The sequence below is a fragment of the Drosophila bipectinata genome, chromosome 2R (genome assembly GCF_030179905.1).
Source record: "Drosophila bipectinata strain 14024-0381.07 chromosome 2R, DbipHiC1v2, whole genome shotgun sequence".
In the NCBI taxonomy this organism is placed as follows: domain Eukaryota; kingdom Metazoa; phylum Arthropoda; class Insecta; order Diptera; family Drosophilidae; genus Drosophila; species Drosophila bipectinata.
The window spans coordinates 12,778,780-12,790,963 of NC_091737.1; the positions used below are offsets into that span (position 1 = coordinate 12,778,780).

The window sequence follows — 12,184 nt, forward strand, 5'->3', positions numbered from 1 at the left end:
ATTTTGTGACACGAATTCAGCATTAATTGAAATGCTGCAGTCATCGTAGTTCCCTCCCTCCCTCTCCCCCTCCCCTTCCCTAGTTTTCGTTGCCAATTCACATGAATTTGTCATAAGGCTGATAAACGACACGAATGGACACGAAGCCAAAGAAAAAAAAATGAGAAAAAAAACCCGTAGAGAACAAATGCCCCAACGAGTTGGATGGTGGAGCTTGAGTGGTATGGGTGCGTATCTGTGTGAGCGCTTGGAAACAGAATGTGGCACACTTGAGCTCTGCCGACGTCGCTGCGCAAAAAAAAAAATTCCCCAACGTACATACATAATAATGTGTACCCCCGCAGTACCCTGGAGCACCCCGTTACCCGCCCGCCATTTGCCATCCCTGGCGGGTATCCGAAAGATACAAAAACGCGGCGCTGCAGCTTTGTTGCCTAACGTTCGTCGTATATGGATGGTGGCGGGGCGGGGGGCGGTGCTGGGAGGTAGCCATTTGAATGAGCTTAGAAGTGCGCGCGCGCGCTGCTGTGCGAGAGAGATAGTTGCGTCGAGTTTCGTTAAAAAGCTTCCAGCCACGGCCGCCCTAACACAGTCACGTGTTCGCCGCATATCTGTATCTGTAGAGTAGCCTGTACCTGTATCTGTAACTGTAGCTGTAGCTGTATCTGTGTGTGAGCAGAAGCAAGCTTCTTGGCTGCTTTTTGCGGCTGAGTCAGCGACAGCGCCATTAGTTGGAGCACATTTTGTGTATGCTTCTGTCAGGCCATTAGTTTTTTTTGTTGCTGTTGCTGTTGCTTCCCTGCCTCTGCCTCTCCAAAAAATGTCGAGGTTTTTATGTAGCCCTACCAGATACTCAGATACAAAAGCTGTACATAACAAGATACAAAAAAAAAAAAACATAGAAAACCCTCACTTTTCCTGCCTGGCTCTTTGAAAGGTTTTTTTTCAGAGCCAAGAACCAGACCGCAGCTGCATTTCTTTTCCCACAAAACTGCACTGCACTACTGCACCCCCTCCGCCCCACCGGCCCAACGGGTTTTGACCCAGTTTATCTAGGCCTGCACCGACTAGTCAGACTTTGGGCTTTCTCGCACACCGACACGACTACATACATTGTTGGCCGAGTTGCACGGCCCACAACCAAAACCCTATGATTAAGCCCAGTCCAGTTGAAACTAGACCATCGCTTCAATCTCTCTCTCTCTCTCTCTCTCTCCATGAACACAAATTGCAGCGGAAATTGCTAAAAAAAAAGAAAAGCTTAAGAGAAATCGGAAATTTGAATCCACCCCAGAGCACTGATAGTCCCCAAAAAGTATTCCTTTTGGCCAATTCATCCTTAAATCGATTGCAGGTGAAATCGTCAATCAGAAGATATTGACAGTTAATGGGAAAACATAATTCAATCATTCAGACATGTTTATGCGGGTAGAAATTGTGATATTACAGAAAACATTACAGGATTATACCTGTATTTATAACCTTACTATAGCTATCATACCTCTAACTATAAACCTTTAAAATGATATGATATTATAGTTATCTTAAAATAATAAAACCGCATAAACCTCATAGAGTTAAAAGGATGTTTGGCAATGAAATCCTGAAGGATTTGACACACAGCTTTCCTGACGAAAGTGCTCTGTCATGGTGATCCCCTCATGAATGCAACATGAATGCAGGCTCTGCCACAAGCCACTGATTCCACATTCCATATGCAATATGCTGATTCTACATCGGAACTGTGATGACGAAACAAAGCTGGAACAGATGGCCAGAAACCATCGTCCATGGACCACCTGAGAGAGCAGATTGATGGAATGATTGCGACTACTGAGTGACTGATTGGGGCTGCCTGCAGGTTGTTAACTGCCAGTTGCCCGATTTTCTAGCGACCGTTAATTGAATTCGCCTCCAGGTGTGGCTCCAGCACCAGCTCCACCTCTAGCTGTAGCTCCACCTCCAGGTCTAGCTCCAGTTCCAGCAGGAAATTGCACAGCGTGCCGTTCAATTAAAAGTCGATATTCAAATTTCCCTCCCAACACCTTCTATGACCACCACCCTTTGTGGAAAACTCATTTTAGCTGTGGTGCATTTTAATTGGATTCACCCCAAGTGGGAGGACTGAGCAAGGATATACTTTCTTGATCCTAGGCGTAGGGTCCGATACCAGCGGCCCGGGCCATCAGAGCCGGAATGTTGCTCTGTTCGTAGGTGCCGCTGAAGTACTGGGCATAGGGACCCGAGGCGTACACAGCCACATCATCACCGCCATGGGTTTCCGCGTCCAGGGGCACCAAAGTCGGGTACTGGTAGTCGGCATCATCCAGGGACTTGGCCTTAAGCTTGGCACGTCCCTCGACGCGATTATAGCCATTGTAGTAGCCAGGACCGTTGGCATACGAGAGGGTGGTGTACGGCAGACCATCATCTGCATTCTGGGCCAGGCCAGTAATGTCCTGGGTGCGCTCCTGCAGGGGGATAAAGGGATTAGCATTTGAAGGCCGAACCCGACTAAGACCTCCTTACCGGATAACCATTGATGGACATGACGTGGGCATGATCGGCGGTGACAACGATGAGGGTATCCTCGTCGGAGGTAAGCTCCCGAGCTATCTTCACGGCGTTGGCGAACTCGGCAGTGTCCTCCAGGGATCGTCGGGCGTAGGTGTCATGGTGGGCCATGTCGATGCGGGCCCCCTCGACAAACAGGAAGAATCCCTCGGAGCTCTTGCTCAGCACTCGGATGGCGGCTTCAGTGAGCTCGCTCAGCGACGGATCCGCCAGCTGGCTGCGCTTCCTGATCCGGTCACCGTTGTAGGGCAGATGCGAGGTGGCAAACAGGCCGAGCAGATAGTCCGTCTTTTCGGGATCCACCAGGCTGAGACCCTTGCGACTCCACACATAGTTGGCGGAGACATTGGCCTCCTTCTTCTGCTCCAACCAGTCATTGATCAAGTGACGTCCATCGTTGCGCAGGCCGGGGATTCCCTCCTCGTCCCTAAAGGTGTCGTTGATGAACATCTGGCGGCCGCCGCCCAGAATCACCTTGAGCCCCTGACCCACCGGCTGCTCCACCAGCTGCCGGGCAATGTCGATGGTCTGCTCGGGATCACAGCCCCTGTTGGCCACCTCCCAGTCGTTCTCCCAGTTGCGATCGGCGATGTGCGCATACACACCGGCTGGGGAGGCGTGAGTCACACGGGCGGTGGTCACCAGACCAGCATCCTTGCCAGCTGCCTGGGCCCACTGAGCGATACTCAGGACCTGATTTCCCTCGTACTGGGCGGCATCACAACTGTACCGTGTAACATTGGCATTGACGCCAATGGTGCCGTAGTTGGCCTTAACGCCGCCCAGATAGGCGGTGGCGGTGCAGGCGGAGTCGGCCACCTGGCGGTTGACGCAGTAAGTCTTGGACAGGCCGGTGTAGGGGAATCCCTCGAAGTACACCTGCTCGGCACTGTCGCCCAGCAGGTTCCTGGTGGCCGTCACCGTGTGCACGGACATGCCATCGCCCAGGAACAGGATCACGTTCTTGGCCTTGTTGGTGTTCGTGGCCTGAGCCTCGGCCAGCTTGGACAGGATCTTGGCCTGAGCCTTGTCCACCCAGTACTGGGTCTGCTGCTCTTCCGGATACTTAATGGCATAGGTTTGGCCATCGAGGGCACGACCGGGAACAGGATGATCTAAAAAGCGAATGGTTTTATGAAGAATATTTTGAAAATGTTTGGGCTATAACGGTCTATAATAATGTTGGAATTTTAATTACTAGTTAGTGTTGAGTAATTCTAAAATATCGAAACAGGGTTGTAATTGAAAGAAAGTTTCTAAGAAGTAGGCCTTGTCTTCGAAAAAATGTTACCCTTTGGGGTGAGGCTGTCGATTTAGTTCAGTCTGCATTGGGTCTTCAATGCCTTCTCACCTCTCTTATTTTCTTCTTATTATTATTTTATTATTTTTATTTTTTTGGAAACTGATTTATTTATTATTTTTATCCAAGATTATAACGTTGAGCTTCATATTGCTGTCATATATGACTGTTTTGCTGGATGATGAAAATAATGTTTGTTATAAAGACTTATAAACTTTTAAATTTCTTATTTTCTTATTTTATTTTCTTTTTTTATTTACCTAAATTTGTTTTTTAATTAATATTTATTTTAATCGGCAGATTCGAGTCTTATCTATAGGCATAGGTTGGTGGGTTTACATGGCCAGTGTAATCTGAAGAGCAGATTTTAATCCTTCTGATAAACTTTATTTTTGTTTTCTACGATTGAGGATCTTATGTAATATTTTCACAGCGTATTCTCATTATTTTTTTATTTTCTTTGTTTTTTTTATTTTTCTATCCGATTTGTTTAAAATTTTACATTAGTTGGATTTGTTTTGGGATGTAACATCTCCTCGAGTTCTTCTTTCCTTATTTTATTATTTAAAATTTTTTATATTTTGAAACATTACAAACATTTCAAACATTTAAAACATTCTGTATTTAAGAAAAAATAATTTTTATTTTTTTTTTTTCTTCTCTTTTTATTGGACATAGTTATTTTTATATATTTTAATTTTTTTCTGAAATGGTCCCTAATGCCCCGATTACCATTGCTATGTTTTTGTATTTTTATTTTTATATTTTGAATATTTAATTTTTATTTAAGAAAAAAGGAATAATTTTTTTTCTTGTTATATTTTTATTATTATTATTTTGTTATTATTTTGAAATAGTCCTTGGAATACATGGTATACATGGAATAGAAATACATGTTGAAATCCGATCCGACCTTTTTTAAGTTTTTTTTTTGTTTTTTTTTTAAGGTTAGACCCCGGCCTATGTACCTTTTTTTAGATATTTTTTTTTTTTATCCTAATTCTTACCTCCGTGTCCACTAACACTCGCGGATAACCAAGCGGCTATGAAGAGTAACAGGATCACTTTCCTGGCCATGTTTTCTTCGTTGCCAAAGCCGATCGATAGACTTGTGTGAAGGACGGACCTTGGTTGAAGACTGAAAGCTGACCAGGCCGTATACTAAGGCTAGTAGTAATCAGTATCAGACTAAATCTAATCAGCGCTGGCCAAAGAAAACTAATCTAGACGGCTCAATCAAATCATCATTTATGGCTGGCCAAGAACAACCAGTTAACTGGAATCATAGAGCCAAGGAATCAATACCGTTACCAAATCTTGCTCACGTGCCATCACCACAAAGTTGATTTAATATTTTTTTTGGTTACATATATATAGAATCCATTTAATTGCTCAAGAGTCTGGAAAATGATTTTATTTTATTATTTTCATTTTGAAACTTTGGGGTTTTCCCAAGTGTTGGCCAACTTTTATTGACGTCAATGGCTTTGGTGCAAAAACATTTCACTTAAGAACTTTATGGTTACCCAAGTAATTGCAGCACTTGGGATAAAGTTAGCCGGCCCCCCTTAAGGCTAACTCTGGTACTTTTTCAGTGGCTACTATTGTACACATGTAGTCCCTGACCCTTGAGATAATTGGCTATAATAAAATACAAGTTAAAAAACCTTTTTTTTAAACAAGAAGCTGAAATTGCATACTTTCAGGCTAGTCATAGCCAAGAAAGAAACTAAAACATTTATAATATTGTTTTAGCCAAAGCTACAATAGAACCAGTAAACTTTAAAATCTGAAAAAGACATTATATTATCTACTTACAAAATATTCTAAAATATGATATACAAACCGAGGTAAAAACCGGAAGTGATGGTGCAAAAAATGGCACTGTTACGGTGATGGGTCGCTGGGCCCTGAGAATAATGAGGAAAACCCTACGACGGGTCTCTCGATCCCACTTGTACCAGGCACTACAATAGGCAGCTTCCCCTAGAGAAAGGCTCTAAAAATTATAAATAATATTTAAGAAAGATATTTAAAAAAAAAAAGGAAAGAAAAGAAACCCACTTCTGTAGCCATTTCGGTGCCGCCATAACAGTAGAGAAAAATGGCTGAAGAAACCGTAAAGGTGTACACCACATAGCGGATGATATTATAGCCAGAATACTAAGGAAAGGCTATAAACTAAGTTAAAAATTAAATAAATTAATATTCAAATCCTCACCAGAAGTATATCAATCACACTGGTGGCTATAACCACACTGGCGGAAACAAAATGAACAAAAGTCGGAGCCGCCATGATTCCAGAAAAACGCTCCACAATCTTTTCGATTTCATTATGGCGATCCACTATATCCGCCAGCTGTTGACAGCAAAGCTTGGACTCTCTTCCTGAAGGATCTTAAAACCAGGAATAAGTTCAAAGCCTTCCAAAAGGAATCCACCACATACCTTGAACCGATCTCAGGGCATCCAAGACATCCCATTTGAGTGCCTGGAGCAAAAAAGCCACATAGAGAGTGAAACCAAAGAAGAATCCATCGGTGCCGGCAAAGGCATAGACTGTCACCTGACCGCTCCAAGTGGAGTACAAGTAGAAAATGGGAAACCAGGGCATTCGATGAGCAAAGTCCGGAAACCTAAAAGGTATCCCTAAGATCATAATATATTAAAAGGATCTGGACAACCTACAGCATTCGAAATGGCATATCGAACTTGAATTCCTGTCGCCGACGCACATACATCTCCCAAAGGGATCGAAGGACAAAGGCTCCAGTGGTAATGCTGCCCAGGGTAAACACCAGCATACCACTTCTGGTGGCCATGACGTAGCAGCTCCTCTGGGCATTGTCCCTTCGAGAATCCCTTCTTCGCTCCTGCTCCTCGGTGAGCTGTCGGATGTGGTCCATCAGACCGGTCAGCTCCTGGCGGCGCCACCACATCCAGCCCAGCTTAAAGAGGGTAGTGGCACTGCAGGCCAAAGGACAAAAGGCATCCATGGCATCCACGGGACTGGTGCGCAGATGGCTCCAACCAAAGTCAAACTCCGCCTGACAGCAATGGGCCAGGTTGACAAAGTTGAAGACCAACCAGGCCAACTGAAACCAGGACATTTTCTGGCCAAAACTCAGACCCAGCAGGCCGAAGGAGTATCTGGTCACAAAGAACAGATGCTTCTTCAGCGGATAGTTGCGGTCCAGAAATCGCGGGTACATGACTGAGGTTTTCTTTGATTTTAAGCAGACATCCTTTTATATAGGACCCCCTCAGGGAAACCTCAAGTCACGCCATTGGGTTTTATTTAATAACAGGATCAGAGAAGGTCCTTAATTAAGTGGGCGATAGAATTCACACGCCTCTTATGTCAACAAACCTGCTTGTTTTCTACCTTCATAATTAAAAGTCATTTAATTTTTTTAATAATAAGCTGCTTTGCTTTGCTGCTTAAATGGTTTAATTATAGAAAGGATATAACATGTTATTATACAATTAAACATGTAATGCCAGCTAGGTTGGTTTAAAATTTTAAAGAAATTCCTGACTTGTTCGAAGCAAACATTCATCCATAAATATGAGGCTACCTTTTGTTCTGTGACTTGAGCATAAATTTGTGTTTGCTCTTTTGTTTTCTGAGTTTTCTTTTTTTTCGAGGAAGTTTGTTGAACTCCTGATGAACTCGCGCCAAATTCGAATTTCAAATCAGTTGCGATGTGGGTCAGGCGAGATGAAACATTCAAAGATTTGCATGGGATTCACGCCGCACACAGATTTATGTTGATGCATGCAACACGGCTTTCTTGTTTTTGGGGTGAATCACTTTTAATAAAGTTCTTTGTACGGATCACGTTGCGTATGAGCAATGTCCCTTCGCAATCTTCCAATATTGATTTCCAGTCGGGGCACCTTTGATTATGATTATGTGGCAGCCAGCTGAGCGTTGGGGTGGGTTTAATCTCAGTTGGGTTTCTCAGAGGTTTCCACCCCCCAAATAGCTGATATCATCGGCCCATCCCCGGCTCCACCGCTCCACCACCCACATCCACAAACCAAGCGCCTCGTTTTATGATGGCCCTGCAGATGGGGCAACCAACCAACCCCAAAAAATGGCAACAAAGGTGACCCCGACACACCCTGTTGAGCCAAGCCAGCCACCCCTGGAAAATTTGGCCTGGAAGGCTCCCTCTTCTGTGCCACAAAAGCATTACATTTTATTTTCCGGGGAGCCCGGCAGAGATCCTTCCTTTTTATTTTTGCAGGAAAATCAGATAAGCTTGAGGAAAATGTGGGTGTGGGAGTGGAAATGGGAAGGGAGTGGAGTAAAGTCAAGTGGAGGGAAAACAAGCTCGGCAAGTGGAATAGCTAGGAGTGCCAGCTGGAACGGAAGAAAAGGAGGCCAGCGTGTCAGCGAGTCGCCAAAAAACAGTTGCAGAACCCGAATGAAAAACCCGTTTTCCCACTCGCGCACACACTTACACACTGGTGGCCCACATTTGCACAGTTGCTGTGGAAAATGGAATCGAGTTTTCCCAGTTTCGCTGCAGCAATTTGGTGGCACGGCCAGGGGGAGGAGTATATCGGAGGTAGGCAACGAAACAGGTTGATTTTCCTGCTGACGCTGTTGGCCATTAGCCAAATGGGATTTCACACGCTTCCTTTAAGCTTCGCTCTGATGCGTTCGCCTCACGTCATGGCCCAGTTGAAGTTGCCTGTCGTTGCCAGCAACCACTCCACTCCACTATACTCCACTCCCATGAAGCTATAGCCATTGCCACATCCATAACCATAACCAAATACCCCTCTCTGTTCAACTGCCATCAACATCATCTTGCACCTCCAGGCGGGATCAATTATTAAGGCGCCGCTCGGGACGATTGTGCGACAACCTGATTGACAGACAAACCTGCCCAGGTGCTTTCAGCACATCATCCGAAAGCCATAAAACTCATTCACAGTTGACAACCAGGTCGAGTAGAAGGAGCACTATAATATGCAATGGGAGATTACTGAAATATGGTTAAAGAAATTGGATTTGTAGATGGTTTTAGAAGAATTTTGTTAAGAGAGAAAGAATAGGGTTTTAAAAGTGATTACTAGACTATCTGGGTAGTTTTAGAACCTCTTAAGGACTTGGTTACAAGAAGATATATATAGAAACTATCAAAAAATCGAGGAACTTTTAAAACTAGTAAGTCGATAGATAGAACTAGACTAGTACTAGTAGTTTAATAACTTTTTAAAGACCTGGCCTTCAATATATATACTCTCTTATAATCTACATCTATCATAGAACATTAATTCTCATAAAAAACTTAATATTCCTAGCTAAAAATCCAAAAAAAGAAAAACTTTAAGCCGATAGAATTATTCAACCACCAATTTTAGGACCCTATACAATAATAGAATCTATATCCATCATATAATCCCAATCCTCATAGAGAGAGAATATAATATCCCAAGGCAAAGATCCAAAGAAAACCTTTAATGTTTGTACTGATGAATGAACTAACTAAACCACTAGTTTCAGGACGTTTTATAGAACTTTATCATAGAACCTATATCTATCTAAAACCTAAAAACCTCTACAACCTCATAAAAAATAGAATATCCCAAGACAGAGATCAAAGAAAATCTTACCTAACTAAATTACTACTTTTAGGGCCTTTTAGTGACTTGGCTAAAAATAGACATACTAATATAGAATCTATATTATAGATCCTACATCTATCATACAATCTAAAACCTCATAGAGAACATAAATAATATCCCAAGACAAAGATCTAAAAAAACCTTAAAAGAATGCTTTTTTTACCATTCTTACCTAGACCACCTTAAAAAGCCATCTTATAAGTAGTTCTAGAACCTTTTAAAGCAGAGGTCGGCACCCCAATACATTGATATGATTTTACCGCATTAGTGTTAGTAACGAATAGCAGAAAGTAGGCTTTGAGCATGACGTTTCACACATTTATACTGTGTGTGTGTGGCAGAGCTCGGGCAGAGAAATGTCCTATGCCCCCGAGATAGGGCCGTGCCGACCTCTGTTTTAAAGACATTACCACAAATATATATATTTGATCATAGAACCTACATCTATCATAAAATCCAAACCCCTTCAGAGAACATAATCTCTCAATAAAAATGATCCATAACAACTACAAGCATACAAATTCCAATGGATGATTCGTTTTTTTCTGGTTAATTTACAAAGTGGCGTTAATTATAATTAAAACAGGCAAACTAAATGAACTAATTTATAAATAGCATGTACATGACTATATGGCCAGAGTTCTATGTACATATGTACATACATGCATATCCATATGAATGAGTACAAGTACACACATATGCAGTAGATATCCGATGTATAGTACACTAGTGTGGGGCTTATATCCCCGTTCACATGGCCACAGATCGAGCGTGACACAATACAATTTGTGGCGCTTTGTTCTAAGCGCTTGAAACTCTTCTAGGCCCCCCCTTTTAGCAGCAGCCCCTGATGACACCCCCTCGTGGCGGCGAACAGACGTGACATAAGCTAAATTGTTTTAAATTTTGTTGAATCGCTTTTCCAATGACTGGCAAGCAGCATTCTCAGTACTGCCTCTGGCAATAAATTGGAACCGCTTCGCATGTCATGTGGTTCACTGTGGTGGCAGCTAGGAGGGGGTGGTTGCGGTCTCGGGCTTGCGGCTAACTTAGTCAGGGAGAGTCATCTTCAAGTGCGGCTCCTCGGTCAAGAGTGCAGCCCGATAATTACTGACTGAGTAGAGATGTCAGCTGACACCGGGAATGGGGGGAAAACCACCCGCCTGCCCAATCCACTCCAGACCAGATGGAGGCCTCTGATTAATGGCAATTAGCGTGTGGATCGATGTTGGATCGGTGGTATCACCAGTTTGGTTGCATTTACAACACGAAACATGTGCCACATTTCATCTAATTTGGGGCGACAATGTAAGCGCTGACAACGACATGTCCAGCATAATGTGGAGGATGGGGAGAACTTGGCTTTAGAATGCCTGGAATGGGGTAAATTAATTAAATTTCAATTTAAAACGACAACTGTAATTAATGGCCAGACTAATTTCAAACCGACTTTAAAAGTCATGGATTAAGGCTTTAACTTTAGAGGGCATTCTGATATAGCCCCTTGTGTTGCAGCCACCTTGACTTCAAAGGCCCCAACTCTGAAAGCTCCAATCGTCGTTAAACCGAAAGCTAAGCCAAGCTCAGGCTTCTCTAACCAAAAAAAAAAACCATTTATCTCACACACACACACACCCAAAAAAAAAACAGTTCTGACGCCACAAATTTTGAAACTCGCCGCTTCAAGGCCAACTTCTTATTAAATGCCAAGATGTGAGCAGTAGAACAGAAGCGTTGCAAGTGGCCAGAAGGACAGAAATATAATTACAGACTAATGGAGCCAAAGATCAAGTGCTAAGCTCGATTCTCTCCCCTCTCAAAACTATCGGTTGGATGTAAAACTATGTACATACATACATACATATGTATGTAGCTTTCAAAGATCATCAAATGCAAGATGGCGTCATCTGAGCTTGGAAATCCGGATTATTACGAGAATAGTTGTCAGAGGCTGGAGGGAATATAACCTCTAATGAGTAACCCCCACAACCCACAGTGAAACAATAGTTTATTTTTTTATCTTCTTTTTTTATTAACTATCGATTATTACTTTTTTTTTTGAGGTTAGAAACACTTAAAAAGCCCACACCCATAATAGAATATTATCTGCTATTACTTGGAACTGTTGTTTCTTGGAAAATATTGACTGAAGAAATATTCACATGAAGATAACTTTAATCTTCTTGTAAATAATGAATTATCGGTACGTGCTTTGGGGGATATTTATTGCCTTTCCACACCGTTCCCATTAAAATGAAATATTATTTTTAACAGAAAAGTATTTATAACCTGGAAAGTTTAGTTTTAAAAACAGGGGCTTAGAGGGCTTGGGGCTTGGAGAAGCTTCGATATAGCCTCTTATATACATATGTACATACATTTATGTAAATTAGAATGTACATAAAGATCTGTTTGCTGTTTGCGAGTTAGCGGGCTTTGTCTCCGGCTCCCAAGGTCAGGCTGCTGCAGTTGTTAGATGGAATGTGTGAGCGAGATGGAATGTGTGAAACAAAAACTTCGACTCCGGACCTCCAATTCAAAGTTACAAATGCAAAAAAAAAATATAAAAAAAATAAATTATACATGGTGTATAGTTATTGTGTGGTTTTCCAAGGTCCACAGTTCTGTGAACGCAATTACTACAGACATTGTTTAAAAAAAATATAA

The 12,184-nt window shown here is 42.6% G+C and overlaps 2 protein-coding genes across 2 annotated transcripts; both read right to left on the bottom strand.

Annotated features, from left to right (window-relative positions):
• Positions 1-2,078: 2,078 nt before the first annotated feature.
• Alp6 (Alkaline phosphatase 6) lies at positions 2,079-5,023 on the bottom strand. Its single transcript, XM_017250871.3, has 3 exons — positions 4,882-5,023; positions 2,530-3,689; positions 2,079-2,471 (listed from the first exon to the last, which is right to left on the bottom strand). Exons 1-3 carry the CDS (start codon positions 4,949-4,951, stop codon positions 2,151-2,153), a joined length of 1,551 nt encoding a protein of 516 aa, XP_017106360.1. The 5' UTR covers positions 4,952-5,023; the 3' UTR covers positions 2,079-2,150.
• Positions 5,024-5,435: 412 nt separating this feature from the next.
• Or45b (Odorant receptor 45b) lies at positions 5,436-7,086 on the bottom strand. The gene is made up of 7 exons (XM_070278902.1): positions 6,563-7,086; positions 6,323-6,510; positions 6,096-6,271; positions 5,939-6,037; positions 5,721-5,873; positions 5,575-5,663; positions 5,436-5,515 (listed from the first exon to the last, which is right to left on the bottom strand). The coding sequence occupies exons 1-6, from the start codon at positions 7,084-7,086 to the stop codon at positions 5,613-5,615; spliced, it is 1,191 nt and encodes a 396-aa protein (XP_070135003.1). The 3' UTR covers positions 5,436-5,515; positions 5,575-5,612.
• Positions 7,087-12,184: the final 5,098 nt, after the last annotated feature.